This window comes from Hydra viridissima, unplaced genomic scaffold (assembly GCF_058129835.1).
Source record: "Hydra viridissima isolate aposymbiotic clone 2 unplaced genomic scaffold, HvirCarnegie_v1 scaffold_2, whole genome shotgun sequence".
Taxonomy (NCBI): Eukaryota; Metazoa; Cnidaria; class Hydrozoa; order Anthoathecata; family Hydridae; genus Hydra; species Hydra viridissima.
The window spans coordinates 17,470,891-17,494,077 of NW_028324301.1; the positions used below are offsets into that span (position 1 = coordinate 17,470,891).

At 30.7% G+C, this 23,187-nt stretch overlaps 1 protein-coding gene and 2 pseudogenes across 2 annotated transcripts; all 3 read left to right on the plus strand.

Moving 5' to 3' along the window:
- Nucleotides 1-7,673: 7,673 nt before the first annotated feature.
- On the plus strand, nucleotides 7,674-10,878 carry LOC145184474 (dnaJ homolog subfamily A member 1-like). The gene has a single exon (XM_080060161.2). The coding sequence runs from the start codon at nucleotides 9,611-9,613 to the stop codon at nucleotides 10,808-10,810; it is 1,200 nt and encodes a 399-aa protein (XP_079916287.2). The 5' UTR covers nucleotides 7,674-9,610; the 3' UTR covers nucleotides 10,811-10,878.
- Nucleotides 10,879-13,849: 2,971 nt separating this feature from the next.
- LOC149892264 (zinc finger MYM-type protein 1-like) lies at nucleotides 13,850-16,371 on the plus strand (annotated as a pseudogene).
- Nucleotides 16,372-20,875: 4,504 nt separating this feature from the next.
- On the plus strand, nucleotides 20,876-22,464 carry LOC149892265 (uncharacterized; annotated as a pseudogene). The gene is made up of 3 exons (XR_016449465.1): nucleotides 20,876-21,170; nucleotides 21,488-21,571; nucleotides 22,262-22,464. The product of XR_016449465.1 is annotated as an uncharacterized LOC149892265 (transcript).
- The last annotated feature ends 723 nt before the right edge of the window (nucleotides 22,465-23,187 follow it).

A 23,187-nucleotide genomic window follows, 5' to 3' on the forward strand; every position in this document is an offset into this window, starting at 1 on the left:
AGTTATATCTGGACCAAGAAAATCACCAGCTAAAAGAATATTTCAAGAAGATGAATATCAGAAATTTTTATTAAAAGATATTATTAAAGATGTTGATTCCCTTTCAGCTGCTGATTCACCAGCAGGATATTTATTTTCAAAATTTGATGATTGTGTTGTGTTCCATAGAATTATTCAAAATGAACTACACATACCTGAAGTTGCTGAGTCTATTCGTATCGACAAAAATTTACATGTCCAACTTTTTTATAAAAATCTTCCAGTTTCCTTACCATCATGGTTCAGAGTAACCCACCAATGTATGTTAAAAAGAAGGAGTATGCTGGAAAATCTCAATTCACATTTTAGTACAGAAAAAGAAAAGTTGTCTTCTATTCTTGAAGAACTCAAAAGTCACCAAATAAAAAAAAAACAAATTTATTCTTCAAATGTTCTTCAATTTGCATTAATGTTGCGGTACACTTCACTGCAAACTTATCATTTACTGCTGAAGGAATTCCCACTCCCATCTATATCTTTGTTAGGCAAGCTTAAATCAGGTGAAATAGATTCTATGAAAGTTTTGAAGTTGCTACATGAAAATGGGAACTTATCGAAAGATCTTATAATAATTTTTGATGAAATGTATTTGCAACAATGTGCTGAATATTCTGGTGGCAATGTTATTGGGATTAGTGAGGAAAATGAATGTTATAGAAGCATTGTCTCTTTCATGGTAGTTGGTTTGAAAGAAAGTATCTCCTGTATTGTCAAAGCAATTCCAATTGTAAAATTGAACAGTGACTGGTTAAAGTCTGAAATTCTTAACCTGATTCAATTTTTAATAAAAAATAATTTTAATGTTCGAGGTGTTGTTTGTGACAATCACGCTTCAAATGTTTCTTCTTTTACAAAATTACTTGATACGCATGGTGAAAAAAAAGATGGTTTGTTTATTAATGTACTATCACAAAAAGTTTACTTATTCTTTGACACAGTGCATCTGATTAAAAATATTCGAAACAACTTACTTAATAAAAAAAGATTAATTTTTCCAGAATTTAATTTTTCAGCTTTCAAAGATGAAATTCATGTTCAATCAGGAGAAATATCATGGAAAATATTTCATGATTTATTAGAAAAGGACAGTCTGTTGGATGCAAGTTTAAAAAAAGCACCAAATATAAATAACAAAGTTGTCCATCCTGGAAAATGGAAGCAAAATGTCAGTGTTGCCTTAGGTATCTTCCATGAAACTACAGCAGCAGCAATAATTTCATATTTTCCTGACCGTTTAGATATTGCATCATTCTTAACTCTATTCAATAAATGGTGGACAATTACAAATTCAAAAAATCAGTTTTCTAATAATTTTCTTGGTAATGCTGCTATTATAAATGATAAAAAACCTGAGTTTTTTTGAGCTTTTGCTGACTTGTTAAACAAATGGAAAAACACAAAAATTCCAAATTTTGAGAAATATACATTATCTCCCCAAACATCATCAGCACTGCAAAGAACTTTATTATGTCATGCTTCATTAATTGAAGATCTGCTGGAAGATAAGTACAAATTTATATTGACTGCTCGTTTTCAAAGTGATCCCTTAGAAAGAAGATATGGACAATACCGTCAAATGAGCGGTGGCAGATTCCTTGTCAGTTTGAAAGATGTCATTTATAGTGAGAGTATAATCCAAATAAAAAGTTTGATAAAAGAAGGAATTGACATTTTTGAAAATGATATCAATGCTGATAAAGATATAGAACATGTTAGATCCTTAATGGAGCAGATTAAAGAAAGAGATTTTGATTGTGTGACTTTATCGGATGATTCTCGTGAAGTTGCCAGTTATATTGCTGGTTTTATTGCCAAAAAATTGATTAAGAAGTTTGGAGTATGTTGCAAATTGCTTTGTACTCAAAATTGTCAACAGGAGTTAAATGATTATAATTATTTAAATATATTATCCAGAGGTGGGCTAACAACTCCATCAGTACTGCTTTTAGAATATGTCTGTGACAGTTTTGCTATGCTAGATCACATTTTTGATGTTATTTATCAGTCTCAAATGCAACACCGTAAAGCAGCAAAGTTAGTTCTTGGCAGTAGAGAAGGGTATCAACCATTTTTATGTTCAAACCATCAAAGTCATGGAAAAGAAATTATACACACTGTTATTTCAAATATTTATTTTAATAACACCAGAAAGAGAGTCGGGGATTCAATTGTTGCAGATAACATAGTTGCATTTAAAAAAAGACAGAGAGAAAAATGAACATATTTTGTTTCACTTTTAATCAGTTTGTGTTAGAGTTTTTTATACTTTTGAAGCTTATTTTTGAGAATTTGTATATTTTTATTTCATGCACAGAACTTGACAGTCCCAAAATTTCTATTGCAAAATATAACTCATATCTTTCTCAAATCATTGTAGTTTGGAAAACAAAAAACTGAGACTACTTTACAACAGAAATAATTAGAGGTGCAACCATTATCTTATACTAAAAAGAAGCCACAATTAAGTATTCACAATTAAGTTTATTGAAATTTAGCAGTTAAGATTTAGCTAGCTAACGTAAAATTTTTTATCCTGTGCCAGATATACATACTGAAAATTTATAGCGCGATAATCAAAATTAATTTGAGAAAGTTTGTCCATCCGGCCGAATATACGATTTTTAAACTGGCCTTCAATTTTTTTTCGATTTAAGCAGTAAAGAAGGCCGTGTATTTAAGTAGGCCATGGATAAATCGTTGTCGTATTAACAGTTCGACGAATCGGATCCTAAAATATCTTGATTGTCACAAATAACTTTACTTCAAACCTTATGTGGTGGTATTAAATGCGGGACAATTAAATTCAGAACTTCCAACGGTAACTTCTCAGTTCTCTTACTTGGCACTTCTTTGTGGGAGTTAATGACAGGATTGGATACATATTAAGCAAATCCATATTTGTGGAGATTCGTAATTTTTTTCTGGTATGATTGGAAGAATGTATGCTTTAGTAACTTCCGAGCTAAGTACAAAAATTTTGTATGTAATAACAGACATATAGTACCACGGATATATATTTTTCAAATTCGATAAATTTAGTATGATTGCCGGAGGATTGCGTTAATCATAACACTTAACTTAATGAGATTAAAGCAATTGCAAGAATTTTTTTTGGAGGCAGAATGTTTTGGTAGCTGCCGCCAATCGGGAGACGGAAGACATTGGCGGCCGCTGTTAGAAGGTATTTGAGGCTAGATGATTTGGAGGGTGCCTCCAGTAGATTCCGTCTCCTAATTGGCGGCCACCAACATAATTTCATTACAGAGGCAGAATGTTGTAGAGAAGGTCGCCGATCGGGAGGGGGAAGCCACTGAAGGCGACCTCCAAATCAACTTGCCTCCAAAATATCTTTTAACGGCGGCAGCCAGTGGCTTATGCCTCCCAATTGATGGCTGCCTCCAAAAACTTTTAACAGTGGCCTCCAATTGGGAGGCGGAAGCAACTGGAGGCAGAAGCAACTGGAGGCGGAAGCCAAAATATTCTGCGGGCAAAAATAATTTTTTAGAAGGCGGTCGCCAATAACTGCGGAAGACTTCCGCTGTTTATCAGCTCTAGTTTGAACTGATTTTTGTCCACCTAGATAGTATAAAACCATTCACTGTGCACCATATCACAGAAGTTGGTTTTTTAAAATAGCTTCCATCAAACACTAGTTTTGCTTTACTAAACACTACGCTAAAGAAATTAGGTCTTCTTCATATAGGAGAAGGGTATCTTTATAAGATAATTACTAGGTTTAATTAATATAAATGTTAACAATTAATTGTTGTATTTTGACAATATTTTAATGTTATTTTTAAGTAAATAAATTTTTATATTAATTTTTTTAATATAGTTTAAACCTTCAATAATATATAAAGAAAATTAAAAGTTAATAATAAATGAAAATTTAAACAATTCAAACACCAAATTAAACAGTTAGTAAAAACGATGAAGTTTAAAAAACTGATGCTTTAGAAATTCTATCGTTTTTTCCCTATATTACTTTCTTAGATTTGCTTTTGTAAGAAAATTGATCATATTATTTTACCATATTTTAATTACATTTTAATGATTTTTGGATATCTTATGATTTATAGCAGAATTGGTTTACAAACATCGACGTAGTTTGAAACGTATTTAAGGAATCTCAAGTTAAAAATGCGTAATATAGCTTCTATCTGTATTTAAGCTTTTTATCAAGTAAACATTCACTTAGTATTCCTCTCTGATTAACATATCTTAACCAAAGCAGACATTTGGTTTTTTAGAAAAACTTCTGATGGTAGTACCTGTCGCACTTGAAAGATATCAGTTAAGACAAAAATTTATTTTCATCTTATTTATGATTACGAAATCCAAGGCCATTTCCCAATAATTACGCGATTTGCCTATTAAAATAGTAGGTGCTTCTATCTTAATTTTTTGTTTCAAATGTACAACACGACAAGTAAGCTTAACACAAACTACGTTAGAAAAAATTAGATCTAAAAGTAAATATACAATATTCCAACTTAAAGGGAAACTGATGAAAAGTGCTAAGCTTATTTTCCTTTTTTGTCTTACCCTCTACTTTTTATTTTATGCCACTGACTTTTACTGTGTCTCAGTCCCTTTGAAAATAACTTTGAGAAATGAGAAAGAGTGCAAACAATAATACCTAGTCCCTTCCTTTTTCAGGTGTGCTAGTGGAGAATTGTACATAAAAATTAAATTTATTTAGCTCGTTATGGCTTTAACAATGTACAAGGCACAAGAATGCATCAAAATACCCAGATGAAAATGACAAAGATGTTATTTTACGATGCAAAAGAAAAATATTTTCACTTGAAAAATGTATTTGCATTTGAAAGAAAAATGTTTTCACATTTTTTGTTTAAACTAAATTTTCAAAATAATCAATTTAAATTTGACGAATTTTAATTTAGAAACACTTTGAAAAGATATTAGATTATCCAACTACTCGAGCTTTTCAACTATTTAAATATCAAATTAAAAAAATATGAAAATATTTGAATACTCAAATAGTTTATACTCAAAGTAGTATGATGCATTAACAAAAATGAATAATAATAATAATTCAATAAAAAAACATTTAATAGTTAATGTAAAAATATTTTTTTTAAAAAAAAAAGTGAATTGAATGTTTCAAAATTTAAACTTGTTCTTCTTTTTGTTTTAATTGAACCTGCTGTTGATTTTCTAATTGAACCTGCTGTTGATTTTCTCATTGAACTTGCTGTTAATTTTCTAATTGAACTTGCTGTTGAACTCTTTTGGAAGCTGTTGATGTCGGGCAAATTGTTATTAAAGCGTGATACAAAACATCTAGGGTTGATAATCATTTTTTTAAAAAATCTAATTGACAAAATTCTTTTTTAAATTCAATATATTTATCAATTTGGCAAAGATTTTGTGGATCTGAACTATTTTGTTGCATGTGACCAGCAATAGCTTGAGATTTACTCACTGCTGAGATTGCCATTTCATCAACAGCCACAGCTTTTGACAGTATTTCATCTAAAAATTCTTTTTTAACAAATTGCCAAACAGTACTTGTTTCTTTTTTTGTTGTTGCTTTTTTTTCTTAGGAATATTATTTTCTCCATAATTTTCACTTGAATTTGATTTAGATACCAATGTTTTGTCATAGCTTCAAATGGTTAATCATAGCTGTGTTGAACTTTTCCATCCTATGTTCATGTTGCACTTACCACATGTGGCTTCCATTTTTTTTTTTTCTTTTTTTAAAAACTTTTCATTTCTTAGATTTTTTTGACATGGCTAAAATTAAAAATACAGTAGATGTAATTATGCAAGAAAATCTCACAAATTTTAATTTCCATCTTAAATTATCAACCACAAATTGTATTTTTATTAGAAAATGTTTTTATTATTTTAAATTAAGTGTATGGAACAATTTTAAGTATTATGATATTGATTATGTAACATTTATATAGTGGACTATTATATTTACAAACATTAATAAGCAACTTAAATAATGGACTGTGTTTTAAAAACCAACTAAAATAATGCCACACAAAATAAAAACCATACAAAAATGTATTTTTGTTTTTTCTCATAAAGCCTATATAAGAATGTGTAGAATTCATGTTTTTTTTTTTTTTTAATTCTTTTTTAATAATAATATATTCTTTTTAATTCTAATATTTACATTATATTTTGCTGCAAAGATTAACATGTCTTTTTATCTTAAAAAATATTTGAATATTTTGAGCAAATTATTCCAATATCAAATAGTCAAAAAATATGCAAACATATTTGAATATCAAGTATTCGAATTCTCAAATTGGATGGTTTAAAAGCTATGTGTGAGCAGTAGGGGTATGACTAAAAAAAAAATTTAAGAATTTTTTATTCCCCATGTAACCATGAGTGGAGAAATTATATTTATAAACATAAAATATATTTTTTTTATGTAAATTGTCAAGAAAGATCACCCCTCAAGCTGAAAATAATTTTTCCTATCTTTTTAGTGAGTTATAAATTAGAAATATAATAGAGAACCCAATCTTACTCAATATACGACTGTGATCACAAACATCATAAATTCTACAGATTTCTTTACGAGATAACTGAAACTTTTAATAACTGCAATTTTCGATTTGAACCCTGTTGGACCGCGGGGAAGTGCTTCAGCATTTTATAATTTGTTTTTTGTATATAACTGGAATTGTCTTCTTTAACTTTGTCAAACTGTTATCTTGTGTTTTGAACATTATGTCCAAAAATAGAGTTGCTTCAAACAAGAATAAGAAAGTTTGGGAATCAAATTTAGTAAGGTTTGAAAAAGCTAAAACTTCCAGAAAATGTACTACTGTTGTTAAAAGTATTAGTGAAATGAATAAGATGCCAACAGAACAGCGTATCATTGATCGATTTAAAAGTTTGTCATCAAATGTGAAAAGTAGAAAGGAGAGAATTGCAATTGTGGCTGAAGAAACTAAATTGCTATGGAGAAAGCTAAATATTCCTATTGAACAAGGGAAATCGGCAGCAGAAAGAAAAATAGAAAATGTATTGAAAAAACTTGACAAAGATAGTCGAAAACCCGGAACTCAAAATTTTACACGATTGTTTGACATAACCGATGAGAAAGGTGAATGGTTGTGTCAGGAAGATAAAGAATTTTATTGTCTTCAAAAGTCAACAAATGGAAGAGCTGGATATTGTACCACAATTAAAGATGCTGAAGGTATTCATCCAAGAAAATTAGTGTTGATAAAGAAACAAATGTCCATCAGTCAAGGACAAGATTTTGTTGAATCAGCTAGTGAAGGAGAACCTTCAGAAAGTGAAGAGCAGTGTTCCAGCAGTGATATTGAAGCTGAAGGTCCTTCATCATCATCTAAAAAACAAAAAACAAATTCAGCAGTAAATTTAGTGATTTCTGCTAAGATTAGTACCAAAAAAGCACATAAAGTCTGTAAAACTCTTTCAGAAAGTGGTATTTCTATTCATACTCCAACGCAAAGTGGTATCTACAAAGGTGTTATGAAAGAAGGAGAAAAGTTGAAAGCAAATTATATGGAAAACCTAAAAAATGAAAAGTGGTCTTTGCACTTTGATGGAAAACAAATAAAGAAAATGGAACATCAAGTAGTTGTTTTGAAAAATGAAAATAGAGAGGTTAGGCTTGCTGTTCTGGAAATGATGAATGGAAAAAGTGAAACAATATATAATGGGATAAAGCATGTGCTAGATGAGTATGAGCTGTGGCCAGCCATAAAAATGATTGTATCTGACACAACATCTACAAATACAGGATTAAGAAATGGTGTAGTTACATGGTTACAGAAACATTTTAAAACCATTGGACTAGAAAAGCCTGTTTTTATTGGATGCCAACACCATATTCTAGATACTCTTTTGAAACATGTCATGAATGATCTTTTTGAAGGATCGACAATGTCACCATATCTCCATTACCCTTTTGTGACAAGGTTGCAGCAAGATTACGAGAACTTGAAGCTATTGTTTAGTAATATTGGAAATCCTTTGACAAAAGTGAAGCAAACTCGCTGGAGAGATGACATGGATTTCCTGAATCACTTAATAGCATGTTATAAAGTTTAAAAGCACAGGTAACTTTCCAAAAGTTAATTTCAAATCACTTCCTGCTATAAGCAATGCAAGGTGGAATTCGAGAGCCATTTTTATTCTACTTGCTTACATTTTAGTACCAGAATACCAAGAATCAGAATCAGCTCAAGCAGCATGTGACTTCATCTGTGGTTCATGGGGTGATATATGGTTTGGGGGTCACTACTTCAATCCTGCAGACTTTGTTAATCTATTAGAAGCATGCAATGAGCATCCTAAAGCATTGAAATCATTGAAAAGGTTTTGGTCCACTGAGCCAACACCAATACCAACACAACGTTCAAATATATGTGCAGAACGTGCTGTGAAAGTGATGCAAGACTTAATGCCATTATGCCATAGCATAGAAAAACTAAATATTAAATACTTATTGTCAAATACACAGTAGACAAATTTTAATTATACATGTTTATTGGTTTCTATAAAGTAGTGGAAGATGTGTTGCAAAACTACATTTTTTAAAAAAAATTTACAAATATTTTTTAATTGGGGGGTGAACTTTTTTGACATATAGTAAAAATGCTTGTTATTTTTCTGATTTTTGCACAAAATCTCCACTAAATTTAGTATGGGGATATAGGGTTGCAAAATTGTCATATCCCTAGTGAGCAGCCAAATCAAGAGGCTCAAGAAATCAATTTTAAGATATGAAGAAAAAAATGCCTTAAAAAACTAATTAATTAGAGAACTAATTAATATCACTTTCAGATATATTAAGAGATTAAAAAAAAATTAAATTTAAGATTTAGGTAACTAAATCTTAGATTTATTTTTTTTTTAATCTCTAGCCCACCGTGGTTTGTTATGAAAATTAACCGCAACAATCTTGTATCATGATGGACATTAGTTGAAACAGTTTAATCCAAATCCCAACCTAAGAATTTTAGTATACTTCATAATAGATCCAAATCCAATAAAAAATAAAAGGACACAAATGCTGAATCAGACTGTATTAGAATGAATTACAGTGTTATAACACGTCATGTCACTTTTTCTTGTTTAGAGAAAAAGACGTTCACTACAAATACGTCCACTACAAAAAATATCTTCAAACAATTCTAAAATCATTTCTGCTATGAGAGTAAAAGATTGTCTTTTTTTTTTAAGTAAATTGTTTCGTAACACAAATTTATTTTTTCTTTTAAGTAACATGCCTTAACGTCACATTATTAAAATTGCTGGAAATTTCGCGTTCGCTTAATATTTTCTCGAATGTTCTTTCTTTAAAAGAAAGCACTGCGAAGAAGAGACTTCTGATATACACTGGTCGTGTCGTCGATGTAAATCCTATTATTAAAGTCTATATTAAAGAATTTTAGGAAGTTAGTTCTGGTTCTCAGCAGAGCTTTGTTTGTATCCATCGCTCTTTTATTTACTGCTTCTACAAAAAATCCTATTTATATGAGTTGATTTTACTGGCCAGTAATAATACTGTCTGTTACTGTACCGCTAGCTGTCGTAATACATCATGGTCAAAGAAACTAAACTGTATGACATCTTGGGTGTCCAAGCTGATGCTGCACCTGATCAAATAAAGAAAGCCTACCGCAAACTTGCACTAAAATATCACCCTGATAAAAATCCTGATGATCCTGAAAAGTTTAAAGAGATTTCAGCTGCATTTGAAATTTTAAGTGATCCTAAAAAAAGAGAAATATATGACAAATATGGTGAAAAAGGAGTTAAAGAAGGTGGAGGTGATATGCATTCACCATTTGATGTCTTTGATATGTTCTTTGGCGGCGGCGGTGGAAGACGTCGCAATCCAGGTGAAAGAGCAAGAGGTCGAGACACGGTACACCAGCTCAAAGTTTCCCTTGAAGAACTTTACAACGGCGCTGTTCGTCAGTTAGCTGTTCAAAAAAATGTCATTTGTTCTGATTGTAATGGTATTGGTGGAAAAGCTGGATCTGTTCAGAAATGCAATAACTGCAATGGAAGTGGTGTTGATGTGAAATTACGTCAAATTGGTCCAGGTATGGTTCAGCAAATTCAACAACCGTGTCGTGAATGTAATCAAACAGGAGAAAAGATATCTGATAAAGACAGATGTAAAAAATGCAATGGAAATAAAGTTATCAAAGAACGTAAAGTTTTAAAAGCAAATATAGACAAAGGAATGAAGGACGGTCAAAAAATTGTATTTGATGGTGAAGGTGATCAAGCACCTGATACAGATCCAGGAAATATAATCTTGGTTCTTGATGAAAAGGAGCATGAGATATTCCAGCGCAAGGGTCGTGACTTACATTTAAGTATGGATATAGGACTTGCAGAAGCTTTATGCGGATTTACAAAAGTTGTAACAACGCTTGATAAAAGAAATCTTGTTGTTACTTCTCTTCCTGGTGAAATCATTCGTCCTAATGAGTTAAAATGTGTTATGGACGAAGGTATGCCAACTTATAAAAACCCATTTGAAAAAGGACGTTTAGTGATACACTTTAATATAAAATTTCCAGAAGATCATTGGCTGGACACTAAAAAACTGCATATGCTTGAAAAGCTATTGCCACCTCGAGAAAAGTATGTGGCTGCAGACCTTTCTGAGGAAGTTTTCCTATCAAGGGTTGAAGATTTACCACACCATCAGCAGGAACGAATGGATTACGATGAAGCTAGTGATGAGCACCATGGTCGACAAGGTGTTCAGTGTCAAACTTCGTAAATAAATAATTTTGAAAATATGTCATACTGTATATGCTTAATTATTTAAGAATATTGTCGTCAATTAAATTGTCTCATCTTTAATTTTATATTTCTATATAACTATGAAAATATTTAGAAAATCTACTTGAATGTTATTAGATAACTTTTTATAATATTACTAAGTATAGTAATAGTAATACTCAATGCTTACATTTGTGAAAATTAAAGTCATTTCTTAAAAAGTTATCAAAGAAATCATAAAAGAACTTTAAGCTTTATTTGGTCTAAGTCCCATCTCATTTTGCACTAAATTATTTCCCTGTGGTCACGCAGATACATGCCAAGACCCCTCATGACAGCTTTTGGCTCAAACAAGTTTTTATTATTATGAGCTTAGTAAATGAGCTGGTGAGAATCAGAATGGAGTTAGTCAAAAGAAGTTAAGTCAATATTTATGATTACAAATGATCATTCTGTTAAATTTGAGCTTGGTCTAACTCATTAGTAACTAATGACTTACACCAAGCTCAAATTTTACAGATTGATCCATTGTAATCATAAACATTGACTTAAGGGTCAGATCATTTCAGCCAATTTCAAATAACTTTGTGGTCTCCTGGGCTATTTTAAGGATGTAATTTACTTTAAGTCATTTCTTAAAAAAAGAAAGATGATTGTTGCTTTCTCCCTGATCTGGTCTTTATACTGGATAGGGGCACTATTAAAGGAGTAGTAACTATATAGAACCCTGCATTATTATTCAAATGTGATACTCAAAAATAACTTTAGTAATCTTTAAACTGTAGTTTAATTATTATTTATTACATTTATCTTTTTATAGTTAATTGAATTGATAATAATTCAGGCAAAAGTAGGACAGTAGATTCACGCATTACTGGCAACATAAATTCAGGGCCGCCGAGAGGGGGGGGGGGGGGGGCAAAGGGACAGTTTGTCCTGGGCGGCAGATGTCGATGGGGCGCCAGATGCCGAAGTAAAATAAAAATAGTTTTTTTAATTTTAAAATGCCATAATTGAAATGTATATATTACTTGCGTTATATCATTATTTTTAATTCCTCGAAAAAATTTTAAAATACGAACTCATCATTGATTTCGTACTCTAAACGCTATTAAATTAAAAATGTCCCTTGAGATTTTCGCATTCATCAGACTAAAGTAAAAAAAACGTAAACGCTGATAATAAGCAATAACAAACTGTGAATACAATTTAGAAATAATTCTATTCAGAATTTAGAAAGTAATAGTAAATATTTTTCAACTCTTTACGATCAACTTATTTATGGTAATTCATGTTTAAGATTTATACTTAACTATTAAAATATTGATTTATGACAGCTTTTTTGAGATTGAGTTTTTAATTTTTTGATGAGCTTACGTAGTTGACTATGCTATTATTTTATTGATGCGTACGGTTATTTACAGTAACTGTTAATAATGAATCGTAAAAAACTTTCTGGTGCCCAAAATAGGGCATTGTGTGAAAAAAATAAACGCTCCAAGAATTACGTTGGTTTTACAAATCTACTAATCAAAATACTGATTTGAAGGTAAGTTAGTAGAAATATATAGGTCTATATATAGTAGGGTCAATCAAAAAGTTCATATAATCAATTTTTTTTATAACAAAGAATAAGCATTAGAACAATTAAATTAAGAGTGGATCATAAGTAGGCACCATGATTCAAAATAATCTCATTTAAATCTGTTTTCAGTTTTTCCAGTTGCCGTTGCATATGATCATATGAATGTGACCTTAAGTTTGTCTCCATGGCTTCTTGAACCTCTTCCTTTGTCTGAAAATCCAAATCCTTGTGATAAAATTCAAATGAAGAGAAAGCATATCTGTGCAACAAGTTAAAGTCGGGGTTATATGGAGGTTGAATGACACGGGTGACTTTTTTCTCAGCAAGAAAGTCTCTGACTGCAGCAGACACATGTAGCCTGGCATTATTGTGCTAAAGGAGCATTGTGTTCCATGTTACTCTTTTCATGCCTTTGTTGACAAAATTAAAATGCATATTTGATAGGAAAAGCATGTACACTTCTGAATTGACTGATTGTCCATTTGGAAGTACCTCAACATAGGCCTTGCCATCAAATGAGCGCAAATTTCCATACTTTTTGCATCAAATTGTGATCTCCTGATAAGTTTCGGAGCTTTTTCACCCTTTGAAATCCAAGCGCGATTACTGCGTTTGCACCCGATTGATCTGTGGTAAATCCACTTCTCATCCACAACAATTAGACGTCGTTCAACATTCAATTCATCTCGTAGGATGGTCAGAAATTTATGCGCAAATTCAACCCGATTTTGTTGATTTGCTTGGGTGAGGCCATATGGAATCCATTGTGAACAAATTGATCTTTTCATCAATTTTTCGGTGATTATTGAATAAACTGAACCAAAAGAAATGTTTACGACATCACAAATTTGCTCTATTGTTAAAAATTTGTCTTCATCAAGCAGTTGTTGAATGATCTCAATGTTATCTGTAGTTGTTGAGGTACTGGGTCTATCTGACCTCAATTCATCTGAAAACTGACTAATCACTTATGTTTGATGTAGAATACTTTTGATAGTTCTTGTATACTGTTTTAATGGAAGTTGCATCCTCACTCCAGGCAGTAGTTATGAATTTGTGAGCATCAGATGGAGACTTCTGATTACGACGACAAGTCTCAATTAACAATCTAATACCAACTTTGTCAATTTGCATTATAACTTTAATTATTTAAATGATCTAAATTTAAAAATATCTATTTTATTAACCATATATGTACATAAGTTAATGTTAAGAATATCTATAAAAAATTTTATTGGCAAGAATATTAAAACACGAATTATACGAACTTTTTGATTATACTAATATATATATATATATATATATATATATATATATATATATATATATATATATATATATATATATATATATATATATATATATATAATTTTCGAAGCAATTTACGAATAATAATTAATCATTTTTTAAGTCGGCCGAATTAATCAGAACAAACAATAGAATTATCGTATTATGATAATGATGATTGCGTTGAGGATATCGTTGATCTACATTCTCTTGGTTCAGTGGAAAATGAAACAGACGACAGTTTTAATGATGAATTGAAACACGAAGAAAATAAAGGTTTTTACACAAATAGTAATTCAAAATAATTAAATAATTAATTAAATATTAAGTTTTGGAAGCGTTGAAAATGACCCGGCACTCTGGCTATCAATTCTTGAGCAAAAAGAAAAAGAAGAAATAATCAAAAAAGATCCGTCAACTTTCCCTGATGATTTTCCACGGATGCTTCTAATAACAGGGCCTTCCCAAAAGAAATTCTTTTCATTGCATTGCCTAATGGAAAAAAAGTTCAAAGATATTATTTGATATGGAGCCCATCGTTTAACTCTCTTCTTTGTTTCCCGTGTTCTTTATTTGGATGTGAAAATTCCGGATCCAATGGGGATCGATCAATTCTTCTTCGGTGGAATGGAGGAATAAGAAATGACTGGAGAAAATTGAGTGATCGTATCAAAAGTCATCATAGCAACCCAGTTCATCAAAGTCATTATCTCAATTGGAAGACTTTGCACTCAGCTCTTCTCAATCAGCACGAAATTGACTCAGAGTTCCAAAAGGTACTTGGAAAGGAAGTAACCAGATGGCGTGAAATACTTCGTTGTATTTTAGATGCAACTTTATTTTTAGCATCTCAAAACTTATCATTTAGAGGTAAATATTCTAGGCCAGAACTCTAAATAATTAAGAATAAGTTCTCTATTATTACAGAACTTCTATGATATACATTTAACTAAGGTAGAAGTTAATGTTTTAGGGGCAATATTCGTCGATGGAGAAGAACGAAAAAAGGGAACTTTTTAAGATGCCTTGAACTTATTTCTCGTCACAATGAAACATTAAAGAATCATCTTGAAACAGTTGCTGGTCATCAAAATAAGGGAACCAGAATGCAAGCTCACTATCTCTCCTGGCAATCACAAAACGAATTCATCAGTGAATGCGCTACATTAGTTCAAGAAGCAGTTGTGAAAGAAGTAAAAGAGGCCGTATATTTTACGATAATTACCGATGGGACCCCAGATGTATCTCACACCGAACAAATAACGTTTATTCTTCGATTTGTACGATTCAACTCGGGTAAGATAATTTGGGAAGTTAAAGAACGATTTCTCTGCGTTGAAGATATGGAGAAAAAGAAAGGTGCAGATATTGCTTATTTAATTTGCAATGTTTTAGCAAAATTGAATCTCGATTAACAAAAATTGAGAGGCCAAGGATACGACAACTGTTCTAATATGGCTGGAATCTATAATGGAACCCAAGCTCATATACTGGAAAAAAATCCGTTCGCTTTATACATTCCTTGCGGTGCGCATAGTTTAAATTTAGCTGGAGTTCATGCTGCTGAGTCTTGCGCTGAGATCAAAACGTTTTTTGACAATATCCAAGCCCTTTACGTGTTCTTAAGTTGCAGCCCAGCAAGATGGAAAATTCATATTGAAGAAACTGCTTTATCACATCACAAGCTCTCAGATACTAGATGGTCAGCCCACATTGCAGCTGTAAAACCTTTAGTGAAAAAGCCACGAGAAATCATTGCTGCTTTGGATAGAACCGTTAATCAACTTGACCTAACTGCGGACATGCTAAATCAAGCGAAATCGTTGGGAAAATATTTTAAATCATTTGAATCAGTAGTTCTCCTGACCATTTGGTGTAAGACACTGCAAAATATTGATGGCGTTAGTCGATGTCTCCAGTCGGAGTCAATCACCATTGAAGAAGAAGTCATCCTCGTTCAACAACTTCTAGATGACCTAGGTCGCATTCGTTCGTCGTGGAATTGTATTTTGACTGAAGCAAAGCTAGTGGCTGGAAACCTAGGCTTTGATATAGAATTTAAAGTGAAACGCACAAGAAGAGTGAAAAAGTTCCACAAGGAACCATCAAATACAGCCTACTACCTCGACGATACAGAAAAGAATTTTGAAGTAAATATTTTCAACGTGGCATTGAACCACATAATTCTACAAATTCAATCAAGGTTTAATGTGAAGAAAAAGGTTTCTTCTCAGTTTTCCTTTATCTGGCTTCAGTCTGAAGACCCTTCTTCACAAGATGACAAAGCTCGTCAACTTGTGAAATTCTATTCAAATGACGTTAAAGAAGATGATCTTGTTGAGGAAATTTGTCACTTTGACCGGTTGAAAGCATCTTCCTTGTTCAATAGAGGCAACTTTCTCAATCTTTTAAATCAAATATATTTCGAAGGCTTACAACCAATTTTCACGTCGATATGCATACTTTTGCGCATCTTTCACACAATGCCAATATCCGTTGCAGAGGGTGAAAGATCTTTTAGTAAACTTAAGATTATAAAAAACCACTTCAGAGCCACCATGGGACAAGAGCGACTTTCAAATCTTATGATGTTGTCTATTGAAAATGATCTCGCGAAATCATTGTCATATGATGAAATAATTTATAATTATGCTTCGAAAAAAGCTCGAAAATTTTATTTAAATTAGGAATTGTTTATGCTGTGGTTAGTTAGCAAAAAATGAAATAAAGTTAAAGTAGCTATAAAGGCATAATGTATTTTTTGCTTCTATGCTAAGTATATATATGAAGCGAAATCTATAAGGGCGCCAAAAAAGGTTTTGTCCCGGGCGGCTTGAAGGCTCTCGGCGGCCCTGCATGAATTAGAACAAGACTAATCAAGCCATTAAAATATTTATCTGATGTTTTGTTCAAATGAATTTTATAATAAATGCAAAGGTTGATATAGGAAGCCTGACGACTGTCACTCTAGAGCAAAATCAACTGAACTCTAATTTAACTCCTGGGAAAAAATATGTTTTGGTTGTGTAAGAAAAATCAAGAGTGTTGAAGAAGCTAAAGAGAGACATGACCCAGATCACCTGATAACTCTGCTATACAAATTGATATTATAAATCCTTATTTTATTAAATTTGGTGTATCTCTTGTTAAAAGATCATCCAGCATAAGTATACTACAAATAAACAATAAAATAAAAAAGAAAGTGAAATTTCTAAATGAATCGTTCAACGCATCTGAACAAGAGGAGCTACAAATTACTACGTTCAAAAGTTTCTCTTTAGATTTTATGGTAAAAGAGCTTAAACAAAACTTTCATACTGAGATCAATATTTCATTAAAAAAAAAAAATTGCTCATTTAAGTTCCAGCCCATTGGACTATTCAGGAAACAGTAAATGAATTTAAAACAACTCAATATATGGTGAAGCAAGCTAGAGCTTTGTGGAACGTTAAAGGAATCCTTGGTGAGAGATGAGCAGATAGAAGAAATCCTAAAAAATCGACTACTGAAGTTTGAAATCAAATTGTCAACTTTTATGAGGATGATAGTAGCAGCAGGTTATTGCCGAGAGCAAAGGATTATATTATTACAAAGACAGTTCCCAGTCGGCACAACTCGGCGATATGTTACGCGTGGTTTCTGTTACGTGTTTAAAACCCGCTAAAACATAGAGAATAACACGTTTTGAGAATCGGTTTTCAATCCGAGAAATAAACTTTCTATATTTACCGAAACACAAATTGAATCAGTGTTTTTTAAAAGGGCTGATTTGCTCAAAACCCGTTTTTGAGAAAACTAAAAAAAACTCTTTATATCTTTTAATATTAAATATACAGAATTTGTGTAATATATTTTTAAAAAATATATGCAAGAGTAATATCTTAGTACACTTTGATAATTGTTATAACATTTCGTTTGTTAATAATTAATTAATGAAATTTCGAAAAATTGGCCCTTTTAAAATAAATCGAATATTCTTAACTTGAAACTGTTTATATTTTCCGCGTATTGCGGCTAAAAATACGAATCAGCTGGAGAGTGATTTTTTTATAAAGGTAGGCACTTCAGTCACGTGACAAATTCCGTAGACAAAATTTGCGAAGTTTTTTATATATAAAGAAGACTTTTTCAGATTAAATTTAGACCGATTTTTTTAATCTATTATGCCATAGTAAAACGTTTTACGAAAAGTAAAATGATTAATCTTTCATAAAATATCTGCTAGAATTTTCAATATCAGTTTATCTGGCTGTAGGAGCGATTTCAATTAATTATTTGTAATTATTTTAGCTTAAAGTTATTTTATTTGCGTTCTAGCATCCTTTAAAATAATATATAACTATTTTTCTTTGTTTTTTTTTTTTTGTTTTTTTTTGGTTTTGTGATGAATAAGTTGGTCTAAAATAACTTTAAAAAAACTAAGTTTTTGCTAATATTCGAGTATTCAGCTTAATTTTTAAGTCTAAGTTAAAACCTGCTAAATCCCGTCCTCTTCTTCCTTTCAGTCCGTCTTAATATTGTTTCAAAAATTATTACGGTAACTAATTTGCAAAAAAAATATAACAATTTAATTGTATAATACAGTATTTGTATAAAATTAGCCTTATCATAATGAATAATAAAGAATTATATGATTGGTATTGTGAGGAGGGAAAATGATAAAAAACATTATCTTTAAGTTTTACCCGACTCATATAATATTCGACAGAAAGAGTGAGTCAACCAACAAAAAGTACGCACGGAGACTTATTGAATTTGTCATATGAATAAGATGATAAAGCGAAAAGAAGAGTAAAATGTAACAACAACCAAGAAAAGACGTACACGCAGAGAATTATTGAATTTGTCAAATGAATAGACGATATACCGAAAAGAAAAGTAAAAACAACAACAACCAAGAAAAGACGTACACACAGAGACTTATTGAATTTGTCATATGAATAAACGATAAAGCGAAAAGAAAAAGAAAAAAAAAAACAACAACAACCAAGAAAAGATGTATGCACGGAAACTTATTCAACCTGTCATATAAATAAATGATGAATAAGTAGCAAAACGGTAAACAACCGAAAACTATAAAAAGCTCAAAAAAGAAAAGAAGACAGTTTTTGGGAAGACAGTTTTTGGGAAGACAGTTTTTGAAGAGAGTTTTTGAAGAACAGTTTTTGAAGAGGTTTTAAAATGGCAAAGTAAGAGTTAAGAAGAGTAAGAGATTTAAAAGAGAATTTTATGAGAAAAGAGATTTAAAAGAGAATTTTATGAGAAAAGAGATTTAAAAGAGGAATTTATGAAAAAAGGATTTTTAAAGATTTAAAGAGAATTTTATGAGAAGTATTTACGAAGATTTTAAAGAGAAACTTACGAGAAGAATTGGTAAGAAAAGATATTTGAGTAACTTTAAATAAGCGTTATTATCTGTATTGATTTATTGATATTTGCATGAGTTAATTTTAAGAGAATATATATTGATGAGAATTTTTGAGAATATTTATTAAGAAAAATAAGTAAGAGAAGAAGAACCAGTAGTAAGTACTTTTGTTTGCATTTCGATTATTAATATTATTGTTGTTATTACTATATGCGTTAAATATTGTTATTGAAAAGTTTGATGCTTTACCGCGCACCTTAGCATATCCGCGCTATTACACTTACGTCACACAAATATAAGAGTGCTTACCATTACACATTAATAGAACAATTGTTGAGTTTTATATTATAGAACCCAGCTAGCACACATACATTGGGCCAACGTTGGCACAACGTCGGAAGCGTTGCTTTATTTTATCACTTAAATGATAACGTCGAACCAAAGTCGGGCCAACGTCAGAATACGACTGAATTTTTGCTTTTTTGAATTCGTTCAGTGTGTTACAGGTTTTAGTGTTAAATAAGTTTTTCGCCATTCTTAAAAAAATCCCGTTTTTAGTTAGCTGTTGGTTATGCAAAGAAGTTGTAAAGAAATTATTCTAAAACAAAGATATTGAATCACGAGAAGAAGTGGTCGTTATAGAACTCGGAAAGGTTGAATCATGAGAAAATGTAGTCGTTAAAGAACTCAGAAAGGTTGAACCACGAGAAGAAGTGGTATTAAAAGAATCAAAAAAGATTGAATCACACGAAGAAGTGGTTGTGAAAAGAAATCCCCTTTGTTAGAATCCAGTTTGTTAGAGAGATACAGGTACTTTATTTTCATTTTTGTGTTTATTTAACTTTAAACTAGTAGTTTACTAATTATGTAGCTACATAATTTGTAAATAAACTTTTTCTATATCACATTAGAGATAGTAGAATTTTTTAATTTTGTATCAAGAACTTGAGTACCCTGTTTATTATCATGGCCTGAAGCTAGTTTGTGCTGCTTCACCAAATTCTCCTCAGAGCAGCACTGATTGCAGGAGAATCTACAAAATTGTGCTATAAAGCTTCTATTAGGCTATCATATCATGCATTAAAACTACATTTTATGCTCTTATATTTGTATTTTATTCAAAAGATATATGTTTCTTAATAAAAATTGAATTGATGAATCAATATTTGGACTAATCAATATTGATAGTAAATTTCTTAATGTTCTAAAAAAACTTTAAGTAATTTACTGTTTATATATTTATGATAGGATGTAAAATTTGTAAAAGATATAAAATGCTAGAATGTAATAATAGTAATAATAATAAATTTTTTGCTCTACACATACAATGTGGTGAGTCTAACATCTGTAGATGTTAAACTTTGACAGCTTTGGAAAAGTGTTCATTTTATTTTTCATTTTTTCATTATTTTTTTATATTTTTATTTTCTTTTGTTTGTTTTTGAAACGATCAAACTTGTTTTTGAAGACATTCATTATCAGAGTTGATTATCTCTCCTGTTTAATTATTACAATTGTTAACTGTTAGGTTTGTGAAGACATTAAATCTTGTGGTAGAATGTGTGAACTGCTTTTGCATTTTCTGAGTATGACCTCTTTTTATTGCATATTTAATTATTTTAGGAGGATGATTCCATTTAACTTTATCCATATTTTTACTTATTTTATAAAATAAAATTGAATTAAATCACCTCTTGCTCTTCTTATTTTTAAAGTAGTCAAGTTAAATTTTTTTTAAAATTTTGTTTTTTTGTATTAATAATAGTTTATAATATTAGGCTACTAATATTATACAATATAATTTAACTGATACTAATAGTTTAGATGGCTGCTTCATATGCAACAAACAGAAGAAGAGTGAGAGAGCAAGTTGATAAGATATATAAGAAATTTATGGTGAAAGTTATCAGAAAAGTAATGTTTCTACCTGCAGTATTTCTAATGATTGTGAAAATGTTTGTTATGATGACAATTCATATGAGATTGATATTGATAATGATGAAGATAATTTTCCTTTTCAAATTCTTAATAATCACTATGACGATGATCAGGATGAACGCTATTTCACATCAGACTCAAAAAATTAAAGTGATCTGGATAGCAATCCTGATGAAAAAGGTATTATCGCATCTTTAGCTGAGTGTTGTGTTAATTTAAAATTTCTTTGTTTCATTATTTACTGAATGAAACTTTTGTTAAAATTTTTTTTTTCAGTTATGTCTAGTGAAGCATTTGTTTTGTAATTTGTCATTTGTTACCATATCCCTCTTTAACAGCTGTTAAAGAGGGATACGGTAATGTATTTTATATGCATTTGCAGCATTTTAATGGTGATTGGAATTCATATATTATTTGTATAAGAGAATTTTGAAGCATTTTACTTCTAGTTTTTGCAGTAAAATACTGATACTATTTTTCAATAATTATTTGTTTAGATGTGGCATTAAAAAATGAAAGTGAAATATCAACAAATGTACTAATTATTTTTAAAAAAATATTTTGTCGCCATGTTTATGCAGGTAATACATCAAAAATATTTTGTTTTTATTTATGGAAATTTTATTTGTATATAGTGCTTATATCTTACATATGTTTGTTATTAACTATTTTATTATTTAAATATAGATTTTGTATTTGATGTGTGTATGTGTGTGTATATATATATGTATATGTGTATATATATATATATATATATATATATATATATATATATATATATATATATATATATATATATATATATATATATATATATATATTCATTCATACATACATACATACATACATACATACATACATACATACATACATACATACATACATACATACATACATACATACATACATACATACATACATACATACATATATGCAGTGGCATAGGAAGATCATAAAAGTTGTGTGTGGGGGGGGACTAAAACAAAAGTTAAAGGGGGAAAATCAAAATTTAAACGAAAAAAAAAAAAAAAAGATATTTTGATAATTTGAAGAGGTTACACTCTATTCTTACAAAAAAAAAGCAATAATAAATTATTAGAAATCACTTTTAAAGACTTTTCAAAAATCCAATTAGCGATTAGTCCTCCCCTCTCCCTCCAGATTTCTGAAAAGTCTTTATTGACGAAACTTTGTGTAAAAAAGTTGAAACTGATAAGTGTTTGCTAATAATATATATAAACACAAAAATATATGAACACCTATAATTTTAGCAGTAGCTATGGCAATGCCTAAAGCTCATAAAACGAAAGATTTCTATCAAATTGTATAACGAGGAACATTCGAACTTTGTTGTAGTCTCAAGTGAAGTAAAGATGCAAGATTCGTAAGGATGCATAGCAGTCGAGAAGAACGTTATTTTGTTTGAACATGTGTACAAATATTTTAACATAATTAAAATGTTTATTACAACAAATATTGATTTTCTCTTAGTAATTGTTTAATTTAAGTTGGTTCATTAATCAATGTTTTATTTTCGTTCATCAGCGTCAAATTTTATTCAAACTTATTTGGACATAACATTTTATTCAACATTACAAAGAAGAAGTTACGCTTTAATTAAAAAAACATTTACCCTTTAGTTGAAAAAAGTTACACTTTAGTCAAATTAATGGTTTTAATTTGATTGCAAAAACTTTGTTTTTGATTGAAAAGATAAGCACACCTTTTGAATCAAAATCAAAGTTTTTGCAAACAAATAAAACTAATATTATTTGAATTATACGTTGGACCAACGTCAGAATGCGACGCTCGCCCAACGTCGATATCCGACGTTGGGCCAACGTTAACCCAACGGTTGGTTGCGACGTCGCGCCGACTATCAAATCCACGTTGGCTCGATGTCGGTTGCCGACCATCGGCCAACGAATTTTTCGACGTTGATCCAACGTTGGGCCAACGTCTATGTGCTATCTGGGAATATACTGAGGACGGCGAATTTAAGTTAAGCCTTTTTTGATTAGACCTTGCCCATTCTTAACCAAACTATTCCTAATTCTAGCCCTTTCCTAACCAAATACTCCCCAGACCATCTACCTAGTTCCCAACCTCCATATACCTAATACAAACAAACCTTAACCCAAACCATAACACCAAACCCGAACCTTCCCCTTCCCCTTTATAGCAAAACACAATAAAC